This window comes from Stenella coeruleoalba (genome assembly GCF_951394435.1).
Source record: "Stenella coeruleoalba genome assembly, chromosome: 19".
NCBI lineage: Eukaryota > Metazoa > Chordata > Mammalia > Artiodactyla > Delphinidae > Stenella > Stenella coeruleoalba.
In genome coordinates this window covers 11,206,940-11,229,832 of record NC_137165.1, presented here as the reverse complement: position 1 = coordinate 11,229,832, position 22,893 = coordinate 11,206,940, and the positions used below count along the sequence as shown (strand labels likewise).

The window sequence follows — 22,893 nt, the reverse complement described above, 5'->3', positions numbered from 1 at the left end:
AGGGTGGGGATCTCTTTTTAGTCTCAGGGAACCTCTGTCTCCTCAAATCCCTTTCTCCTGGGGACAAAAGGGCTTTTAATCACCCTGCTATGTGCCCTTTGAAAAAATTCTTATTTTTAATCTGTCTTTTGAGTAGATAGCACATGTACATGTTATAAAATTCTAAAGGAATGAAGGTGATGAGGGTTCCTCCCTCTCCCCAGAAGCCATGATTGTGACTAGGTTCTTCTAGAACATTCCAGAGATATTCTCTGCATATATGAGCATCTCCCTAAATATTCATTTGTATATATATATCCCACACAGATGGGAGCATTCGGTGCCTTCCACTCTGTACCTTGCTTTTCTCAGATAACAATATATCTGGAGTATTTTACTATCTAATACATTCAGAAGGGCATCATTCTTTGCAACGGGTGTGTCATATTTCACGGTGGCCTAGTTTATTGAACCAGGTCCCTATTTATGGGCACATAGGTTGCTTTCTGTCTCTTGTCTATGTCTTAGAAAGTGTGGCAGTGGTTAGTGTTGTATCCATGTCCTTTTGCACATGGACTTGGAATTGCTGGGTCAAGGGCACTCTGTATGTGGTATGACCTTGCCAAACTGCCGTCCACAGAGGCTGTACTGGTTTTCACTTTCACCCGCAATGAACGAGGAGAGGGTGCTTTCCCACACCCTGGGTGGCTGGGTGTTGATAACTGCTAAGGTGAAAAAAAGGCGTTTTAGAGTGATTTCAGTGAGCGTTCCTACAGTTTGGGGTTCTAAGGCTGAGCACCTTTTCATATGTTTAGGGGCCCTGCCCCGTTCCTTTTCTGGAGCCCATGTTCATTTTGAGGGGATTACCGTTGGGGAGTGTGCTTTGGGGTTCCTTTGTGGGCAGGCTTGACAGGGGTTCCTTAGCGGGTAGGACCCAAAGGTTCAGGCAGGCTTCTGCTCCTGACAACCGCCTCTCTTCCCCTTTCCCTCCCTGCCAGGGATGGCTCTGCTGGCAGAGCCAGTAGGGAGGCATTTAAAAGACTGACAAGAACACCCCATTCTTAACCCCCGCCTTTGTGGGGTGATGCTTCAGGAGGATGAAAGAGCCCTTGCCGGGTGACCTGGGTTCAGATCCCCACCCCTTCAGTTAACCTCTCTGAGCCTCAGTTTTCTCATCCGTAAAATGGGCAGAGCACCCCTGTCCTCTCAGGATGAATGTGAAGTTTGCCTGAGACACTGGGCGAGGACTAGAAACTCAAGACCCATCTGAGGAAGACTGCATTTATTACAGAGAGTCACCAGATAGGGGACGCCAAGCCCTTCTAGCATCACTGTGTAGTGGCAGGAGAGGTTCTTACGGTTGTATATCTGAAACCTTCCCTGGGCCTGATTCAAGATGGGGACGCTGGGTTCCCCCAAGGGGGGTGGCTCCTCGGAGCTATCCCCAAGCTCCCTTGGGTGGCCAAAAGTATGTTTTCAGGAGGCAGGATCTGGGGCCCAGACCCTAGCAAGGGACAGGACTTGGTAGGGACAGGCAACTCTGTGGGGGGCTAATTGGCTCCTGGGGTTTGGCCTCTTTAGCCAGATGAATCCAGGCTGACTTGATTGGCTTCTGACCCTGAAAGGCTTAAGGAGTCATAGAAGGGGCCTCGGCCTCTAGATCCCACAGCCCTGTATGAACATCCCCTGCCAGCATCCCTGCCCAGTGACCACTCACAGTCCTTGCTTGTACAGCCTCCTGAAGGGGAGAGAATGCCCTGCCGCTGGGCCAGCACGGGTCACTCTCGTACTATTGTAAACATTCCCTTAGTTGTGCTGAAATTCCGAACTCTTCAGAAACTGTCCGCACCCCCATTCATCCCGACTCTGTCTTCTGCTCCTGTGACCCAAACACGGCTCAGCTGGGATTTGCAGGCAGCAAATGTCCCATAGAGCCTGCGCTTCCCCAGGCTGGGCCCCCTTCCACAGCTTTCCTGCCCAAGTTATTGGGCTCCAGATGTGCCCTCAAAGTGACCTGAGCTGCAGGGAGCAGGACGGGGACGTCCCCTCCTCATTCCATGGTCTCTAGTGTGCGCAGCCTCAGAGGCTGACTAGCTTTGCGGGTCCCATTACCCTGGCTCAGGCAGTTTGCAGCCTTTGGTCATGTGACTGGGCTGGGTCACATGACGTAGGCCTTGATCGCGTGACCCTAGGGGCTTGAGAGATCCTTGAAGGCACCTGCTATATATCTGCTTCATCTTGGTACTTCCAGCCCGGACACAAGTTTGGGCAATAACCAACGGAGGAGGAATTGGCAAGTCATATCAAGTTGGATTTTTAACCCAAATGCAGGATGGTGATTCACTCATCGTGTTTCACATTCGTTTTTTCCTTCCATAAGCATGTCATTTCCTTTGTGCATTTCCTCATTTGCTGTCAGCTCCCAGAGGACAGGGCATTTCACTTCGTTTTGTCTGTAGTGTTTGCATTTAGCAGAGTCAGGGGTAGTAGCTTGGTGAAAATGTTCTTATCGTAAACACGACACAAGCTTGTAGTGCATTCAATGGATGTATTCATAAATAGTTGTAAACTAAAAGAAATAGGAGTTTGCTAGAGAAAAATTGGAAAATAGAGAAAAGCAGAAAGTTAAAAAAAATCACCCATTGTTCCACCATCCAGAGAAACCACTTGTAAACATTTTGGTGTGCTTTTCTTCCAATATCAGGCCTCCAACCCACCCTCCACCCACTCCACCTAGGTTGCTGTTTTTGCATAAAGCCAGGGGCTGGGGCACCGTGGAGGAGGGTGGCCTGGAGTCTGGCTGGTGAACAAAGTTGGTGGCTTTTTAATTGTCCTCTGGAGCCCTCAGTGGCTGCCTAGGTCAAGGGTGGGGGGAAGTAAGGAAGCGGGGCTCTGGGCCCCCCAACCTTTTTCAGTCAGAGACGTCCACTTTCACCTGTTCTGCAAATTGGGTTTCTAAGGAAAATTTCACTGGGCAAAAGATTTCACTGTTTTAAAAAAGTTTTAAAACCATCCAGCGCGGGCCCATTCTTTCCCTTGCTTCACACTGTCCCGTCCGCATCGTGACCCCATTCATGAACCTGCACTCCTTGAGCCGCTATGAGAGCTGCAGGTTCCAACCTGGTTTGTCTTTCTGCCAGTGTCCCCTCCTCCCCAGATGCCCTAAGCCCTTGGCGCTACCTTGGGCTCCCAGCCCAGTGACCCTACCCAACAAGCAATGAGGTGGGGTTGGCCAGAGATGTCCAAGTGAGCCTGTCAGGGCTCTGGGGGACCATTGCTTCCTGGGGACTTTCAAGAAATGTGCCTCCTGGTGGATGACGCTCCCCTGATCCCAGCTTCTCCTGGGGGTTTGACAGCATAGAGATGTCTCATAGGTCATGTGTACCCTGGGATCTTCACTTGCAGTAAGTTTTCACAAAAATGTCATGCTAGGTCCTGACCACTGGCACCCTGTGAGATAACCGTCTCTGCCTGAGTAGATCTGAGAAAGCTTTCCAGAGGTGGTGACAATTGAGCACGTTCGTAGGTTAGGTAGGAGTTTGCTGGTCTGCAGAGGGAGGAAGGGCTTCCCAGGCAGAGGGCTCAGCATGAGCAAAGGCATGGAAGAGTGAAAGAGTTGTGTCTTGTGGGTGAGTCAGAGCCAGTGGCCTCAGTCATTGTGGTGGGAATGTCTGGTTCTTAGAAGAGCAGAACCCTTGTGGGCAAGGTACTGGCAGGTGGGTTCTAGGCTGCCTTTCTGTTGGTCTACAGAGACCTCTTCTAAGACTGAGGATGGGGAAACCCTGGTCCTATTAGTCAGCTCTCAAGGGGCCAGAATCCAGATCTGGCAGGCGAGGTCTCCCCACCTCCATCTTCCAGAGCAAAGCATTTCTGGCTTTTGTGCATTAAAAGGAAGCAAGTCTCCATCTTCAAACAGCGTGGGAGGCCAGACTCTTCCCCTTGGCTAGGGAAGGGGTGAGGGATGCTGAGGACAACCCTGCTGGTCTCCCATCTCCACTGAGCCAGGAACTGCCTCGGCATCATTTGTGGCCGGGACGCAGCACAGATTTGACGCCCAGGGCATCACATGGGCCCCAAGGGAGCTGGCCACAGGAAGATCAGGGATGCGGGTGCTCTCAGTCTGTGTCATCAGTGAGGGTGCAGGGTGCAGTCCCCACATACTGGAGGACATGGTACCCAGGAGATGGCAGGACCCTCATGTCTTCCCTGCAACTTATTTATAGCCTTGCTATGGTAATTTGTGGCAATCACAGCGTTTAATTCTGTAATCACACTGCAAGCAGGCATCCAGCCCAGTGAGGCTGGGGAGGCTGCCAGGGCTTAGGGAGGGACTTGGGGGCAGGGCAGGAGTGTGGAGGCGGTGATGTCCCCATCAGCCTCCAGCCCCATTGTGTCAGCTGTGGCCCTGGCCCTGTGCTCCCCGATGCACCCTGGATAATAGTAATAATAATAATAAACTACTAACCCTTATATAGCACTTACCATGTTCTAGGCCCTGTCCTAAGCGCTTTGTATATATGGGCTCGTTTATCCTCATCACCACTCTGTGAGGTAGCCACTGTTATTATGCCCATGTTCCAGATGAGGAAACTGAGACACAGGGCACACAGCTGGTAAGAGCCTAGATTTGTACTCAGGCATTCTGGCTCCAAAGTCCATGGTCCCAACTAGGTTTCTCCTGGCCCCAGAAGTGAGGGGTCTCCCAGGCTGCCCGCCCATATCCTCAGCTCTGCCCAGCTCCTGGTTCCCCCTGGTCCAGCTGCCCCAGGGCTGCACACATGAGGCTGCACACACCACGAAGTACGGTTGCTTCATCCTGGGGAAGCGACACTCAGCTTCCCTCCTGGACACTCTCGGGGTTTCCTACTAGCAAACTTTCACGTGCGGTGGGAAGAAGTCTCGGGGGCTTTAGTCTTCAGGATGTCACATCCATTTGTGCTCCTGTTTTTTCTCCTGCAGAATGGGGATTGTCGTGTCTACCTCACTGGAAAGCTGTGGCGATCAGGGGGATGGGAGGGGAGCCACTTCGTCAAGCATCGTCTTCTGCTGAGTGTGGGGCAGCTCACTCAGTCTTTAATTAGTTGTGCGGTTTGGGGCAAGTGACCTTGGTTGTTCGAGCCTCAGTTTTCTCATCTGTAAAATGGGGCTAATAATAAGAGGACCACAGCTCAGAGGATAACTGTGGGGACTAGATGAGATGGTACCTGTAAAGCGCATTGTGCCTGGGACGTAATAAGTGCTCAACAAAACTGAGCCATTTACTGGTGTCTTTTAGCATAATCCTGTCCTGAAGGCAGGGCCCAGACCTCTTCTAGCCAAGCCCAGGGCAAGGTCTACAGGATGTTCCAATTAAGGCAGAAGAGTCTGAGCCACTGAAGGAGTCTCAGCAAGTGCAGGGCAGAGTCCGGCCTCAAAACAAGTTTTTTCTCGTCCTCCTCCAAGCCAAACCTCTCCATCATTTGGGAAACGATTTCCTGTCTGTGTGGGCAGCAGCTCCGAGCTCATAAAGCAGTTACCCTTAGACCAGGGTTGTGTCTGTGAGGACAGAATATTTCAGAAATGCACTTGCTGACTGAGAAAAGCTTCTCACTTGGAATTCTTTGCACGCTCCCTCCCCTGGGGCCAGTAGTGGCTGAGATGTTGACTTAGAAACATGTTGGCCAGGGCTCTCGCCCACGCCTACTGCAGGGTTGCCTGTAAAGCCCTGGGAAGGCCCCTCCCCAGATGTGACTCCTAGTGGGTGCTGCAGGCTCCTGGCGGGGGTGGGGCAGAGTGGGAAGGAGAAAGGGCCATCCTGTCTAGAACCGGATGCTTTAGAGATGAACCGCTTGAAGGCAAACAAGTGGCTGGTTCACAGTCTAGTTTTGTGGTTCAGCCACACAGAGAAAATAGTATCCTTCTCATGGGGAGAAAGGAGAGGTGGTGAGGATTCCTCAGTGTGGCCGGCATCACCGGGTGGGCCATGAGGGGGCCGTTGGATGTCCTGGAGGCGCCTCTCCACCGGAGAGCCCAGTGCCGTGACATTCAGAAATGCGGGTGTTAGATCAGATAAACTGTTCTGTAAGGAGACAGATAGTCCACAGTTTCGGCGTTGCCAGCTGTAGGAACCCTGTGGCAATTACTTAACCCTGCTGCTGTGGCACCAAAGCAGCCATAGACAATACATAAATGAAAAAGTCGGTTGTGTCCCAATAAAACTTTATTTACAAAAACTGACGGCGGGCCAGATTTGGTCCACGGCTGTAGTTTACATGTTAGAGGAATGAGAGCTCAGCCAGGGCTGGAATCCGAGGAGCGCTTCCTGGAGGAGGACATGGCAGCCGAGAGAAGCAAGAAAAGCATTCCTGGCAGTGGCTGGCTTCACCCCAAATCTCGTGTGTGACGGTGAGTGTGCTCCTGGATGCTGGCCTTGCCTCTCGGAGGATCCACCTTCCCTGGACCGGCCTCCCATGATTTAAGGCCTTGCTGTCACTCCGAGCGCTTCAAACAGACCTTTAAAAAATACTTTACCCAGCTCCTCTAGTTGTTTTCAGAGGGATGCTTGGCCCAAGTTTCCCTCCGTAACTGGTAGTCACCAGATGGCATTTGTCCTGTTGCTCTCGCATTACTGGTGAGGAAGAGAAGAATAGTTCCTTTCTGGGACACCCCTCCTGGCCTCAGGGACAGACAGCATCCATGATGGCCTCACACTGCCGGCCTCCCTTTCTTTTTCTTCCTTTTTTTTTTTTTTTTAATTTATTTAATTTTGGCTGTGTTGGGTCTTCGTTGCTGTGCACGGGCTTTCTCTAGTTGCGGCGAGCAGGGGCTACTCTTTGTTGCGGTGCGTGGGCTTCTCATTGCGGTGGCTTCTCTTGTTGCGGAGCATGGGCTCTAGGCGCGCGGGCTTCAGTAGTTGCGGCGCATGGGCTTCAGTAGATGTGGCTCGCGGGCTCTAGAGCGCAGGCTCAGTAGTTGTGGCGCACGGGCTTAGTTGCTCCGTGACATGTGGGATCTTCCCGGACCAGGGCTTGAACCCGTGTTCCCTGCATTGGCAGGCAGATTCTTGACCACTGTGCCACCAGGGAAGTCCCCGGCCTCCCTTTCTTCAGGAGGAGAAGGGTTTCAGGTTGTGTATCTGTCGGCGGCAGGGGCTGGGCAGCGTGACCCTCCCGAGCTGGGGACGCTGTCATTCTAGCTCACCTGGGAGCCCAGGCCTCATGCCAGCTGGGCCCAGAGAACATCCAGTCACCGTGAGGGAGGCCAGGAGGTGCTGAGTCCGCTGTCCGCCCCACAGGAGAACTGTACCGGGTTTCCTTGAGAAGGCGGAGGTTCCCAGCCCAGGGAAGCATCGAGATCCACGAAGACAATGAGGTGGGTTTCTGAGGGTGTCCGGGCCACCTCTGTGGTCAGGATGTCAGGAAGAGCTCCGAGCTGGTAGGCCACCCAGTTTTCACTCAGCTCTTCATTTGACTTGCTTTGTGATGTCGTGCCGGTCCCTGTCCTTCTCTGGGCTTCTGGGTCCCGCATGAACAAAAAGAGTCTCTTGGGACTCTTCCCACCCTGACACGGAGGGGCTTGCCCTCCTGGCAGCCTGTGCCCCTCACTCTGAATGCACAGGAGGTGCCGTCAGAGTCCCCCTGTGTGTGTGTGAGCCTCTGTGTGCCCCTGCCCCCCCCTCCCCATTGCCTGTCTCTCTCTATCCTGACCGATGTCCCTCTTAGGAAGGCTGCCCGCAGCGCTCCTGCAAGACGCACGTCCTCCTGCTGGTGCTGCACGGGGGGAGCATCCTGGACACGGGCTCGGGGGACCCGTCCTGCAAGGTGGCCGACATCCACACCTTCAGCTCCGTGCTGGAGAAGGTCACGCGCGCCCACTTCCCCGCAGCCCTGGGCCACATCCTCATCAAGTTCGTCCCCTGTCCCGCCATCTGCTCTGAGGCTTTCTCACTCGTCTCCAAGTGAGTCCCTTTCTGCTTGTTTGGACTGGCTGGGGTTGGTGGGGGGCCGAAGAGGAGGGGCCGCCCCTGCCACGTGGGTACGTGGTGGGCAGGTAGGTGCCTGCCTAGGCCTCTCTGGGGTGTCAGGTCCCGACCAGCCACGAGCATCACCGGTGGGAAGTGGTCAGCTAGAGTCCAAAGTGATTAACACTTGCGCAGCGAACCCTCCTCTGCCCGGGGCTGGGTGGCGCTCAGACCCACTTCCTGTGCTCGACAGGCCCTGGTCTCGTTGGCCCAGACAAGGAAGCTGAGGCATTGAGAGGTTAAGCAATGTCCCCAGGGTTACTACGCAGCCCATGGACCCAGGAGTCAAACCCAGGCAGCCCCACTCTCGAGCCACACAATTAAGAGCCAGTGGAGATGTGTGCTATGATGGAGGGGGCACAGGGCACTGCAGACACTCAGAGAGAGGGCCAGGGAGGCTTCCTGGAGGAGGTGACTTTTGGGTATGCTTTGAGAGTAGCGTAACCTGTGAAGGGTCCGGGCTCTCCGGTCAGCCTGGATTTGAGTTCCGGCTGTGTAACCTGGGGGAAGTTGTTTAACCTCTCCCTGTGTGTTTCCTTATCTGTAAAATGGGGATGATCATGGTATTAACCACCTCCTAGAGTTTTTGTGAGGATTCTTTGTGCTAGTGCGTGTGAAGCACGTGGCAGGGCGAAGGCATTAGCTGAGACTCACATCGCCATCCTGGTAGGGGAGAAGGCACTGTCCTTGTTGGTGGACAGTGGGCCGGGGCAGGAGAAGAGAACCCTGCTGGCTGGGAATAAGGCTGTGTGATTGCACGGCTTAGTTCTTCACGAACCTGCCCTGGAACCAGTGCGGGACAGATTGTGAAACTGGGGGCCCTCAGAACCTGGGAGACTTTGGGAGATCCTGACCACTTCTCCAGGACCCGGGGGCTCCCTCAGGTGCTCCCCAGACGCCTGCCCTGTTGAACCAGCTGAAGGTGGTGCCTGGAGCCAGCTGGGAGCCCTGGCTGCTCAGCAGTGATATAGGCAAACAAGAGCCTGAGCACCTGTGTGGCAAACGGCTGGCTGTCGAGCCTGGAACGGGGGTGAAAGGGAGGCCAGTGGCACCTCGGCCTCGCCCCTCACCCCCTTTCATAGCTCCTGCAGAGGAGCCCCCATCCATGTGGGGGTTGGGGAGGGTGGAGAGGGATCCCCAGTCTGGTGCCAGCTCCCCAGGGGGGTGGAGTGCGTGCTCTGGATCCGGTGTGGCTCTAAGGAGAGGGGCCCAGCGTCCAGCTGCTTCTGGGGGAACACGGGGAGGGCATGCGGGGGTCTCACTTCTCCCCTCTGAGAGAGAAAGGAAAGTCTCCTCTGCCTTCTAGATTTATCCGTGTTCCCAGGACACGGGCTGGGCAGATCCCAACCAGAGTTGGAAGGAAGGAGATTCGGTCAGGAAGGAGAGTAGTGCCCCAACCTGATTAATGGCCCAGATGCGGGGTGTGGTTTTTGTTAAACTGCTAGGCGGTCGGGCTCCCCCTGGGTCGGCTGAGTCTGGAGGGCAGGAGCCCTACAATCTGCATCCTGACTTCCTCCAGGCTTTTGCTCTGCAGCGGGTTTGGGAGGCAGAGCTGAAAGAAGGCTCTGTCCATCACTGCCAATAGTCGGAGTTAATTGTGTTCCTTTATCATCAATCTCAGGACTCCCCACCCCTACCCCCTCTCCCCCAGGACATCTGACCTCCAGAGCTGGGTCACCCAGCCCGGGCCTGATCTCCAGGAAGACGAATGGTCCAGCATCCGCTGGAGGGGACAGCGGGAGGGAGCCTAGCTCTCCCCCAGGCAGCTCCTTCCCCGGGCCATCGATCACCCCTAATCACTGCTGGGAAGGAGGTCTTTCTCAGCTAATTAAAATCTCTCCGGCTGCAATTGAGGGCTGTTTCCTCTAATTTGTGTTTCTTTTGGAGATGAGGAATGGCTGTTAGGCCTGCCTGGCACACCATGAGGTCTCTGCCTCCTGTCCAGGGTGCCCTGAGCCCTGTCACCTTCCCCAGTTTCTGTCAGGTCCCTGTTGGGCCCTGGGTCGACCTGAGCTTGGACTATGGGGGAAGGGCAGGCTCTGGGGAGGGGACGTACAGTCCCTCCCTCTGTTTTCCCTCCCAGCCAGCTGGGTCCGATGCCCCAGGGGACAGAGGTAGGACGGGTGGGGTGCAGGCAGGCACAGGCATCTGGGAGCTCGTCCCTGTTGGGGCTGAGCTGCCCAGAGAGAGGGAGGCAGGAAGTGAGGGGCCCACGCAGCGGCTGAGGATCAATCCACGGTTGGGGAGGTGCTGTAGGATAGGCTCTCTCAGTCCTTTCTGGGGTCACAGACCTTTCTACAAAGCCCTTGATGGCTCTGATCCTCTCCCCAGAAAGATGGACACGATATCATGCGTGCAGCTGCGTGCCCACCTCCAAGCTGTGGCCGATGTGTGATACCCATGCCTGGCACGCCCTCTCACCTCCCTTCTAGCTTCCCTAAAGCCTTTCTTAAGGCCTAGTTCAAACCTCACCTCCTCCAGGAAGTCTGCCATGATGACATGTCCCCACCCTGATCCACACCAGAGGCTCCCTCCATAACTGGGGTGTCCTTTGAGGCCATACAGAAAAGGGCAGAGAGCACTGCTGTCATAAGAGGCACAGGGCCCACATCATGGCTGGCACGGGATGGACATACAGGGGATTCAGCAGAGGCTTGCCCCTCCCTCCACCCCCACCCCATTGCCTGTGCTTTGTCTCGTCCGGCTCCTGCCTGTGTCCTCCTGAAGAGTCCCCGAGCCGAACGCCCAATTCCTGGCCAGCATGTGCTCTCTTTTGCCCGGCTGGGCTTACCTTGGCCCCCTGTCTGCAGCCTGAATCCCTACAGCCACGATGAGGGCTGTCTCAGCAACAGCCAGGACCACATCCCTCTGGCCGCCCTGCCCCTGTTGGCCATCTCCTCCCCGCAGTACCAGGATGCAGTTGCCACCGTCATCGAGCGAGCCAACCAGGTGTACATGGAGTTCCTCAAATCCCCCGATGGGATTGGCTTCAGTGGGCAGGTAGGACAGCCTGCCCTCACCTCCCTGTCCTGGTCCCTGCCTGGAGAGAGGCTGGGGTCTTCCAGGAGGATCTAGACCAGGGTGCCCTGGAGCCCTAGCTTCTGAGATCCAAAGAGGCTTTTGAGACCTTTGGGTTTATCCTCATTTTACAGATAGAAAAACTGAGGCCAACATCTGAGTTCTGATTTTCAGCCCATGCTGATCTGTGGCCCAAGTCTGACCCCTGACTATAGCCTGCTTTCTGTCCTCAAGCTGACCCTCCCATCCCCCTGTTGGGACCCTCAGTGCCTCCCTGGGACAGGCTCCTTGTTCGCCCGCGGCAGGCGACCCACGCTCTGTCTGGGTGTGGAGCGGGGGCGTGGCAGTGGGCAGGCCTGCAGTCCCGGCTCTGCCTTCTCCAGGTGTGTCTCATCGGGGACTGCGTGGGGGGCCTCCTGGCCTTCGATGCCATCTGCTACAGCGCGGGGCCCTCAGGTGACAGCCCTGGCAGCGGCAGCCGGAAGGGGAGTGTCAGCAGCACACAGGTGCGGGCCAGGTAGTGGGACTGGGGGAGGGTCTGTCCTTGGGAGCCCCGGCCCCGGCCCCAGGGGAACAGGGCCTCTCCTGGGGGAGCAGTGTTAGCTTTCCGTGTTTGTGCTGTGACATCCACATTACAAGGTATCGTATCACAGTCCTGCAAGAGTAGTGGGAGATTATTATTACAGGTGAAGAAACTGAAGCCCAGAGAGGGCTCATGCCGGGTTTGGTCCCTAGACAGCTGTCCAGAGTCCTGCTGGGTTGCCGAGCCCTTTGGACTTGGGGGACAGCCCTGTGCCTAAGATCCCACCGTTAACTGTGCTGTGGCTCTCATGCCCCTTTTGGAAGAAGGACTGCCTCTCACACCGTAGGAGGAAGGGGTTCATTTATGCCGGGGGAGGAGGCAGGGCCCCAGAGTCTCCGGTGACTGAAGTGTCCTCCTGTCCTCTGCTCGGCCCCAAAGGACACCCCAGTTGTGGTGGAGGAGGAATGCAGCCTGGCCAGCAGCAAGCGACTCAGCAAGAGCAGCATCGATGTCTCCAGCGCGTTGGAGGATGAAGAGCCCAAGAGGCCACTGCCCCGGAAGCAGAGCGACTCCTCCACCTATGACTGCGAGGCCATCACCCAGCATCACGCCTTCCTATCGAGGTAACCGCTCCCTGTGCCTGCTGCCTTCCAGCAAAGCGTCCAGAGGGACAGAACCTCGGCCCAGGGTCATCTGGGAGGCCTGTGACTCCCAGGCCCTTGCATCGGGGTAGGGGGGAAGGGACGAGCACTGAAATGCTGGGACCAAGGCCATTCCCCACGGACCCTGCGCCAAGACCCGGGACTCTGCACGCTGCGTCCGCCCCACTCCCCAGCTTGCAGAGAGCTGGGGGCAATCGATCTCACCAAGAGAGTAGACGCTGCCCTGCAGCCTACTTCACTGACGGTCTCAAGAATCTGGTGAAAGAACAGACGTAGGTGTGTTTTGTATTTCTTAGTATTGTGTTCTTGGTATCTCTCAGATGGGGCAGCAGAGGCCAAGGAGGTTAGGAACTTTCCAGGGACCACACAGCCAGTTACTGGAGAGTTGGGGTCAGCATTTTGGTGTCCCAGTGCCCAGCACCCAATGCACTCTCATTCGAAGGCCAGCCGGGTCCCTCCATGGAACTGCCCACCCTTTAACTTTCTAGAAGAGGCATGTTAACAGACACTGGCTAAATGAATTATCTGTACATTTATTCAGGATTCAAATGGGTATTGAACATAGATCCACATGGGAAGGAACGCCTCTTTGCTTCTTCCCTTTCTCCTCGCTTCTCTCCTCCCATCCCCCCTCCTTCTTTTCCACCCAAATGATAAGTAGCAGGAGGTCATCACAGCATTTGGAAGATGGATCCTCTCACCATTGCTGACCTTGGAGTGTTCCTTGCAGTATATTTTTTACTTGCTTTGCCTATAGTTTTACTTTAAAAAAACCCTCATATTGTGTTCTTTTCCCCATATAATTAAAAAGTCTTGGTAAATATTCTTAAAAATATTTTTTTGAGTGAATGGATGACATCTTACTTAGTCCCAGTAACTAGATACTTTGGCTTTTTCCAGTTCTTTGCAATTATAAACAGCACTCCAGAAACATCTTTGTGCATAAATATATATATATATATATATATATATATATATATATATAGGGGTTATTTCATTCAGATGGATTCTTGGAGGAAGAATTATTAGGTCAAAGGCTCTGCATACTCAAATCATATTTAAAGCCCCTCTGAAAGATTATTCTTTAGAAAAGCAGCTACATTTCAAGTCAGGTTGCAAGGTAAAATCGTACCATTTCTGGTTCATCCTTGAAAAATCCTTTAAGAAAGCCCCAAATTTGGAGAGTGACGTGAAGTTGGAGGCTCTCGAGAGCTGGTCCAACACAGCCAGCTCTTCCTTCTGGTGCAGGGACAGATGGCTGTTTCTCTGGCAGTTAAGTAGTTGGTGTGTGTTTAGGGACCACGCTGTACATGAAATACGAATCGTTAAACACCAGGGTGGTCATCCTCACTGCAAGATGCTCACACTGCGAGAGGCGGCGGGTGTGTGGGGATTCAGATCCAACTGCCCGGACCCTCGCCCACAGGGGATGGCGGACTGGCACACATGATTTCGATGGTTATTTCTAAGATTCCCTTTCTCCTCCCACTTGAGTATTTTAGTAGAATTTGCATTCCGTTAATGGATTCATAGATCACGCGATCCTGCTGCACTTTCTTAAACCCCGACCAGTACCTAAATGCAGCTGGAAGGTCAGGGAGGTCCCCAGTTTTCTGCCCATTCTCAGCAGCCCACTCTGGGTCTGGGACTAAACATCCACTTGAAGTCTTTGGGGCAACGGGCACCTGGGAGGGGAACGGCTGGAATTCTGGGTGTCTCGTGTTTTTCTCTTTAAGCTCAGCTTCCTTTGTGGGCTAGAGGGGAGGGAAGACCAAGCTGTTTGCATCTGTGTCTGCGAGTTGCCTGGAACATGAGTTACCATGAAAGCCCTCCTCCTGGCAGAACTGATGTCACCCAGCTGTCTGGCCAGGCCGGGCTTCCCTGCTGGACAGGGCAGGAATTCACAGTGTGGCCATCACAAGACCAGTACGATGGGGCAGACCTGCCAATGCGCAGGGGGCTTAGGTTTTCAGGTGCTCGGTCTATTTTAGTGAAGAAAGTTTGATTGGATCATGGCCACGCGTGTTTGTTCAAGTAGCGTCTGTGGCTGCCCGCGTGCCACGCGGCAGAGTTGAGTTAAGTGGATGTGATGGAGGCCATATGGCCCCCGAAGTCTGAAATATTTACCATCTGGACCTTTACAGGAAAAGTTGGCTGATGGCTGCCTTACCCAAATGTTGGCCAGGCCTTGGTGTTGGATGCTGAGATGGTCGCCATCTCGTGTCGGTGGTCCATCAAGTGGACTCCGGGTCTGAGCCCCGCCCCAGAGACGGAGGGCTGGGCGCTGCACCCCGGACCTCAGGCCGCTCTGCTAAGTGCTCGCCCCCTGCGCTTGGTCCTCCCCTAACCTGCGCTCCCCTGTCTTCCTCCCTCGGCCAGCATCCACTCGAGCGTGCTGAAGGATGAGGCTGAGCCCCCTGTGGCCGGGGGGCCCCAGCTCCCCGAGGTCAGCCTGGGCCGCTTGGATTTTGAGGTGTCCGACTTCTTCCTCTTTGGCTCGCCCCTGGGCCTGGTCCTGGCCATGCGGAGGACGGTGCTGCCCGGACTGGATGGTGGGTATGGCGCGGGCTGGGGTTCAAGATGCCTTTGGGTCACTAGGCCACTGTGTGAGGGCCTGGAATTGGGGAGAGCGGGGCAGGGAGGGCCATGGAGTTGGGGTAGATGAAGAGAGAGGCGAGGAAGAAGAAGAAGGGGTCGGGGGGGGGGAGGAGAGTGGGGCAGTTTCCCTAGATGGGCAAAGGTGAGGCAGCTCCTGGTGGATTTCGCTGTCCCTGTCACATGCCCCAGACTGATTTGTGCCCCCATTGTCCAGCTGTCATGCTGTCAGGGAAGAGAAGCCCTATTGCACCCACCCCCTCCATCCCCAGCGCCCAGGCAGGCCCTCTGCAGCCAGGTTGGTCTTACTGCCCCCTGCAGATGCCCTGCTCACCTCAGTGCTTTTGTTCTCGCGGTCCCTGCGGCCTTCAGTGCCTTCTCCCCATCCCTCTAAGATCCACACGGAGGTGGTTTGCACCAGCAGATGGCTTAGCAATGGCTCTGCGGATGTAAGAGGCTGGAGGCACCTCGGAGAACAGTGGATCAGGGATTCTCGAATTTCCTTAGCACCCAAGTTTACCAACAGCCTGCACTATGGAACAGATAAAAAGTGGCGGGGGGGTGTCTGCTAGAAGTGGGGAGAGGAGGCAGAATCCCACGGCTGTCCTTAACGTTGCTAAGGAAACCTAGGGCTCCCTGGATGCTGGACCGTCCAGTCCTCTAAGAGGGACAGTGAGGCACGTTGATGAGCTGAAGCCTCAGTGGAGACACCTGCTGGTCAATGGGAGAAGTGTTCTGTCGGCTCTGGCAAACTAAGAAGTCTACTTACTACCGGGCCTGGGAATTGAGCGGGCCGAAGGAAGGGCTGCTGATTCTGACTGAAAGATCCTAGGTCCGCTTCATAGTTCAGGTGGCAACTAAGTGACAGCTAGAAGAATTTAAAGGAGTTTGACCAGTGGAAATAGTGGAGGGCGTCCTGCTAGGAGGAGGGGCAGCTTGAGCAGAAGCGCAGAGAAAGGAAAGCAGCAAGCCTGGCTGGGGAGTCACCGACGTCCACCGTGGCTGTAGTCCTGGGCGCCTACAGCGGTGCTTCTAGGTGGGGCAGGTTGGCAAGGCATTGAAGGCCAAGCTGAACCTGATGGCTTTGATCCTGTCGGTAGCAGGGAGCCATGGCAGGTTCTTGAGCAGAGGAATAGGTTACTCAAAGCTGCAGTGAAGGGAGCCTCCTAGGGCCAAGGGAGCAGGTGCTCAAGGGACTTCCCCCATGTATCCTCCCACTTCCCACCCCCACCCAGGTTTCCAGGTACGTCCTGCCTGCAGTCAGGTCTACAGCTTTTTCCACTGTGCAGACCCCTCTGCCTCCCGGCTTGAACCACTGCTGGATCCCAAGTTCCACCTGGTGTCGCCCGTCAGCGTTCCCCGCTACCAGAGGTTCCCGCTGGGTGACGGACAGTCCCTCCTCCTTGGTAGGCCCTCAGGAGTATAAGAGTGTGCTGAGCCGGAGGCTGGGCCCCAGCTAGGAGGTGCCCCAGGGCCACCCTCTCTGGTCCAGCCCCTCCAAGCTAGTCAGCTGTCAGAGTGACTAGACTCACCTGAACAAGGACTATGTGCTCTGTGCGGGGGGGACAGGAAGACAGCTGACTCACCTGCCTTCCAAGCAGCCCACCTGTGTGAGCACCTGTTCTGCAGGAGGCATCTTTGGGCTCTGCCCCGTGACCAGCTCCCATGGCCGGGACCAGCATAATACTTGAGTTGTCAGACCTGATTGTAAGTCCGGGGATCCATGCTGAGTGCCATGCCTAGAGCCCAGCCTGGACTCTGGAGGGGCAGGGCACGGAGTGGGTCACCCTGGAGGGCTTCATGGAAGAGGGGGCCTTCAACCAAGGCATCGGACAGGTGGAGAAGAGCTGGAGGATGGGGGTTGGAGAGATCTTCTGGGTGGAGGGAACATCAGGAGCAAGGACAGGTGGGTTGGGGGGGCGTGGCCTCCAGGGCTTAAGTGGGGTGAGCCAGGCATGGACTGGGGTGAGGCCAAGGGGAGGCCTCTACTGGACAGTCAGGGGCTTGGAGATCAGAGCCTTGTCTCCGTACCACAGTTCAGGAAGTTTAGCCAAGCCGGTTCAGAGATTTGGGCCAGATTGGGGGCGGGGGCTGCTGTGCACATGGCTCATTCAGGCTTAAAATCCAATTGACCCCCCCTTGCCCCATGTCAATGGAAACTTAATTTCCAAAGTCCTCTTTTGTCAGGAGCTTCCGTAGATAGAAGGGGCTCTAAAACCTTCCCACATCTTAAAATGTCACTCTCTGCTCAGGGCATCCCCCTGCCCCCAGGGGGCGCCCTCGCTCCCAGGATGGAGGCCCCATTCATTTCCAAGCTCCTCCACAGCCCTCTGTGGCTCAGGGAGGAGTCACATGGTAACGTGCCACCTGTGACCTCAGCTGGTGCTTTGGGGGCAGTGTCCCAGACGTGCCCTCGGCCGCTCTACTGGGGCTGGATGTGATGGTCGGGACCCTGACTCGTGCCTGCGTAACCCGTGGCTTGGCGGAGGTGAAATCTGACTGCATACTACGGTGAGGGGGTCCCGTCAGGCTCTGGGGTAAGAGGTGCGGGCTGCCCGCTGGGCAGGTGAGGGAGCAGGCCGGGCTCAGCCTCCCGCCCAGCACGGGGCTGGCGCACACGGGCAGCTTCATCTGAGGCCCACCACTCGGCCTTGACTGTGAAATTCCCCCTCCAGCTGACGCCCTGCACAGCCACAGCTCCCTCTTCCTGGAGGGCAACCCCCGGGGCAGCCCGCCGCTTCTGGAGGCCCCGGCCTCACCCCCTCACGCCCCGAGGTCCCAGCGCCCGGGGCGGAGGATAAGCCAGGGCAGCTCCCACAGTGAGAGCTCGGAGTCCTCGGACAGCCTGGCCCCCGTGGGCACCTCCCGCAGTGAGTGAGGGTCTCCCGGGCCCTGCCTGGATTCGCGGGAGGGGGAACCCTCCTCCGGGTGGCCGCTGGCCCCCTGCCGGGGCTGCCGAGGGCAGGGGAGGAGGGGACAAGGGAATCCAGACCCAGCTCTGACCTCAGAGAGAACTGTGACCTCTGACCCTGGACAGGGGCCCTGACCTCTGACCGTGGACTGAGCCGTGACCTTGCCAGGCCTCGACTTAATCCCAATGTTCAGTTTTCCCCCTGGGAGTCCCTGTGACCAACAGCCCTGGGATGAGACTGTGCACGTCTCCGTGGGTCAGGCCCCCATCCTGGGGACCAGTTTGCAGCACGCGCCCTGGGGGAGGGGTGGGTACGCGAGGGGGTGGGGGGTCGTTGAAGGCGGAGGAGAGCTCATTCTGAGCCGAGCGCTCTGGCCCCAAACTTGTGCCCCGAGTGGCACATCCACCCCTGGATCCGGGCCCCAGGGTCCCACGCTGCCCCTTGGGTCAGAGCCCCGGGCAGGCTGCTCTGACCTTGCCCCCCTCTTGGCCCCGCAGTCACAGCCAAGTGGTGGGGCAGCAAGCGCATCGACTACGCCCTGTACTGCCCCGACGTCCTCACCGCCTTCCCCACCGTGGCCCTGCCCCACCTCTTCCACGCCAGCTACTGGGAGTCCACGGACGTGGTGGCCTTCATCCTGAGACAGGTACTGCCGCCCCTTCTTGGGAGGGCCCGTCCTTCTGGGGAGAAGAGGCTGACCTCGCGGGCCACGCTGGACACTGGGAAGGCACCGAAGCGCGGCGAGTCGGGGGGTGACCTGGACAGACAACGGTTTTCCTGAGGAAGGCTGGCTTCTGGCCAATGGCGTGGTACTTTCTAGAAAATTAAATAGACACCACGTAGGAGAATGTACCTATGGTTCAACTTGGAGACTGGAGTCATCATGGCTGTTCCCCTGTGGGTCTCAAGGTCCTCGTCTCTAAAATAGGTGGAGAGAGAGGCCAGGGACTGAGGGAGAGCCTGGGGGTGGGTAGAGGCTGGCAGGTGAGGGTCAGATCACATGCACCCTCCACAGCCAAGGTCAGAGGGGGATTTTATACTGGGTCCGATGAGAAGCCACTGCAGAGTTTTGAGTAAGGGAGAGAGATTGATATTTTAGAAGGAAGTCCTGTGGCTGCTGCTTGGAGGGCAGGAGAGCAAGCGTGGGATCCCAACCTTGAGGTGGCGGCTTGAGCTAGGAAGCTGGTGGCAGAGGTGCCGAGGGGCTGCCGGGTTTGAGGTGTGGTGACAGGACCTGCTGACATTCGGGCTGCGAGGGAAAGGGGGGGGGTCCCACGAATCCTGGTTTCCACTCGATTAACTATGGTGACACCATGCCCTAGGGCTGGGGAAGAGCGGGGCTGGGCGGGAGGGGATGCTGAGTCTTGGGTGTGGACCTGGGAAGGTGAGACGCCTGTTAGATGTTGGGAGGGAAGGTGAGTGGAGAGTCTGGAGCTTAGCTGGCTTGGAGGTAAAAATGTGGCGTCATCAGAGCCTGGATGGCATTTAAAGCCAGTGATGGGTTGCCCTGCTTCTCACACCAATTCCCGCGTGTGAGTTTTTTCCCCACAGCAGGCAAGTCTCTGACCTCAGCGGGGTGTCCTACAATTTCACTCAGTTTGGACATTATCTATCTAGAGATAGGGTCAGATCCCGCAGGTTAAGGGCTCAGCCCTACAGCTGCCCGCCCCGCCCCCATCAGATGTCAATCTTCAGGTTGTCACCTGGGTTTCCCTCTCTTTTTTTTTTTAAACATCATGAAAAATTTTTTTCTTTATTTTTGTTTGGCTGCGTCGGGTCTTAGTTGGTGCACATGAGATCTTCATCGAGGCATGTGGGTCCTTTCGTTGCAGCGCGTGGGCTCTCCGTTGCTGCGCATGGGCTTCTCTCTAGTTGTGGCATGCAGGTTTTTCTCTCTCTAGTTGTGGCGTGCGGGCTCTGTAGTTTGCGGCACGCGGGCTCTCTTGTTGAGGCGTGTGAGCTCAGTAGTTGCGGCGCGTGGGTTTTAGTTGCCCCGCAGCATGTGGGATCTTAGTTCCCCGACCAGGGATTGAACCCACGTCCCCTGCATTGGAAGGTGGATTCTCTACCACTGGACCACCAGGGAAGTCCCTCACCTGGGTTTTCTGACTCACAGGCTATAGAATGGAGGTTCCAAAGATCCTCTCCTTGGTTTCAGTTAATTTGCTAGAGTGGCTCACAGAACTCAGTTTATTTACTAGATTACTGGTTAATTATAAAAGGATTTTATAAAAAGGAACAGCCAGATGGAAGAGATGCAAAGGGCAGGGTATGGGGAAAGGGGTTGGAGCTTCCATGCCCTCTCTAGGGCACCACTGTCCCCAAATTCCCATGTGTTCACCAACCTGGAAGATCTCCAAACCCCATCCTTTTGGGTTTTTGTGGAGGCTTCATTACATAGACATGATGGATTAAATCACTGGCCATCTGTGATTGAACTCCAACCTCCAGCCCCTCTCCCCTCTCCCGAGGTGGTGATGTGGGGCTGGGGCGGGACTGAAAGTTCCAACCCTCTGATCACAAGGTTGGTTCTCCTGGCAACCAGCCCCATCCTTAGATGCGGTTCAAGTCACCTCGTTAACATAACGAAAGACACCTTTGTCCCTCTCACTTAGGACGTTGCAAGGATTTGAGAAGCTTTGTGCCAGAAATTGGACAAAGACCAAATATCTACTTCTTCTTATAAATCCCAACATCACAGATACCGAGGGAGTTACTGTAGACGGAGAAGTTCAGGGAGGAGTCCTGGAGCGGATAGACGGGAGGGGGCCGCTGCGTTGGGCAGGATGGAGGTCACGGGGCCTTGACAAGAATGGCTTCAGGGGAGACACAGGATCAGAAGCTGCCTGGGGTGAGGGAGGGGAGAAGGCGGGGGTGGGGGGTAGTGGAGACAGTGCAGGGCGAGTCTTCTGCGGACTTCTGCTGTCAGGGAGAGCAGGAACATGTCATGGTTGTTGAGAGGGGTCCTAGGGAGAGGCAGTATGACGGCATATTTAGATGCTGAGGAGAATGATCCAGTAGTGAGGGACTAGCCATTGATGTAGGGTTGAGAGGGGAGCTGGCTCCATTATGTTCTTGAGGAGGTGGGTGGGGCTGGGTGGGACCAGGTCACCCACCGTAACGGGGGAAGGCAGAGAATGGGTACAGACGCAGGTGGCTGCTAGGTTTGGGTGTCGAGAGCAGAGGCTGGTCCAGGCCAGAGCATTTGAGAGACAGTGGTCTGGCCCCAGCTGTCAGGACAGGTGGGCAGAGTGGTAGGTGCTGGGGGCTCCCGGCCTCCTGAGGGTCCCAGGCTGGGAGGTGGGGAGGCCTGGGGGAGGGCCTGACTGGCCGCAAGCTGGAGGGCCCTGACACCATGGGGAGGAGGGAGAGGGGCCCAGATGGCCTGACCCGGAGTCCTGCTGGGCTCATCAGGTGATGCGCTACGAGAGCGTGAACGTCAAGGAGAGCGCTGGCTTGGACCCCGCGGCACTGAGCCCCACCAACCCCCGCGAGAAGTGGCTTCGTAAGAGGACCCAGGTCAAGCTGCGGGTATGTGCTTGTTGGAGGTGCCTACGGGCTGAGGCTGTGGTCTCGGGGAGGTGGGGCTGCCCCCGGGGGCTGGGGCATCCACACGGCGGGGAAGGGCTTTGGTTCGCTCCTCAGATCTCCGTGCTCATACATGCTGGGATTCGGGCTTAGACGAGGCCCCCAGGGCTGCAGTGGAGGGGGAGGGGGGATTGGTGGGATGGGGAGCTGGCTGCCCGTGGCCTGGCTCCACAGGAGCACCACGGGTGGGGCTCCAGGGCGCTGGGGATGGTGAGGAGATGCCAGTTGTGGAGCAATTGCTATATGCCAGGCCTCTGTAGACGTACCCAGGGGTCCGAAAGAGTCTTGCACACAACCACAGCCCGGTGTGGCGTTTGTCATCATATAGAGGGAGGCACAGATTAGGAAGAAGATGAAGAGAAGGATTGTCAGGGCAGGCCGTGCGGCGCTTCCCTGAAGAAGCATCATCTCTGCAAGGTATTGACGTATGAATAGGAGTTCAGTAGGCATACATTCATTTACTCAGCAAACGACGGTCAATACCCACTGTGTCCCAGACCCTTTGCCAGGCAGTGGGGCACAGGGATTTACAAGCACAGCCACTGTTGTGGGCACTTCCAGTCCTGTGGGAACATCAGACATGGACCCCAAGAACAGTCCTAAATGGTACAAGGTGATCAGTGATCCATGAATCAACTCTTTTTTTGGTAAACATATTTATTGAGCTATAACCACATTTTATACAATTCACCCACTTAAAGTGTGCAATTCAATGTATCTTAGTATATTCACCGATGTGTGCAACCATCATCATGGTTAATTTTAGATCATTTCCATCACCTCCGAAAGAAACCCCTTACCCTTTAGCTACCACTCCGCTCCCCCAGCCCCACTGCCACCCCTAACCTTAAGCGACCACTCATCTACTTTCTGTCTCTATGGCTTTGCCTGTTCTGGACATTTCATAGAATGGAATCATACCATAGGTGGTTCCTTGTGTCTGGCTTCTTTCACTGAGCACCTTTCTCAAGGTTCATCCGCATTGTGGTTTGTGTCAGTACTTAATTCCTTTTTATGGCATCTTTCCATGTGTTTATTTCCATGAATGAGCTCTTCCCTTATCGGTATTCTTGTCAGCAGGCCTGCATCTCCCACTTGACTGAGGGTTTCCGGGTCAGGGTCCATGACTGGTTCCTCTCTGCATCCCCAGAGCCCAGCTCTGGGACCAGTGCAGATGAGGTGCCTACAGATGTTTGTTGATTTGAATTGAAATACCATGGAATTGAGAGGAGGCAGAGACCATCTCTGGGGAGTCCACCAGTGCTTCTTGGAGAGGACGAAGTTGAGTCAGGTCTTAGTGGATGGGCTGGAAGAAGGAGGCAGGGGACCAGGGATGCCATAGAAAGTGGGGGGACCAGTGTGAGCAAAGGCCCAGAGGCCTCTGCAGAGCCTGACCTGAAAGAACCAGTGGGGCTTCGAAGGGCAGCAGCAGGAGATGGGACTGAAAAGATTGCCCAGCAAAGTTTTGATGCCAGGCTCAGGATTTGTACTTCATCCCGAGGGCCCCGGGGGGTTAAAAGCTCTGTGCTTTGTAAAGACGGTCGATCTGCCACGGGGAATGTTTTTGAGTAAGGGGGCTCCTTTAAGATGCTACTAGCAGAGCCCAGGGGAGAGGTA

General features: G+C 55.8%; 1 protein-coding gene across 4 annotated transcripts in view; it reads left to right on the top strand.

The window, feature by feature from the left end:
* The window catches only part of PITPNM3 (PITPNM family member 3), a 90,813-nt gene that overhangs the window by 55,124 nt on the left and 12,796 nt on the right, over positions 1-22,893 (top strand). For all 4 annotated transcript variants that reach the window (XM_079905138.1, XM_079905136.1, XM_079905137.1 and 1 more), the window contains 10 exons: positions 7,253-7,329; positions 7,680-7,915; positions 10,789-10,978; positions 11,380-11,502; positions 11,958-12,142; positions 14,561-14,733; positions 16,012-16,182; positions 17,452-17,646; positions 18,186-18,334; positions 21,103-21,219. In XM_079905138.1, coding sequence (XP_079761264.1) covers positions 7,253-7,329; positions 7,680-7,915; positions 10,789-10,978; positions 11,380-11,502; positions 11,958-12,142; positions 14,561-14,733; positions 16,012-16,182; positions 17,452-17,646; positions 18,186-18,334; positions 21,103-21,219 — 1,616 coding nt within the window. The remainder of the gene's footprint in view (positions 1-7,252; positions 7,330-7,679; positions 7,916-10,788; positions 10,979-11,379; positions 11,503-11,957; positions 12,143-14,560; positions 14,734-16,011; positions 16,183-17,451; positions 17,647-18,185; positions 18,335-21,102; positions 21,220-22,893) is intronic.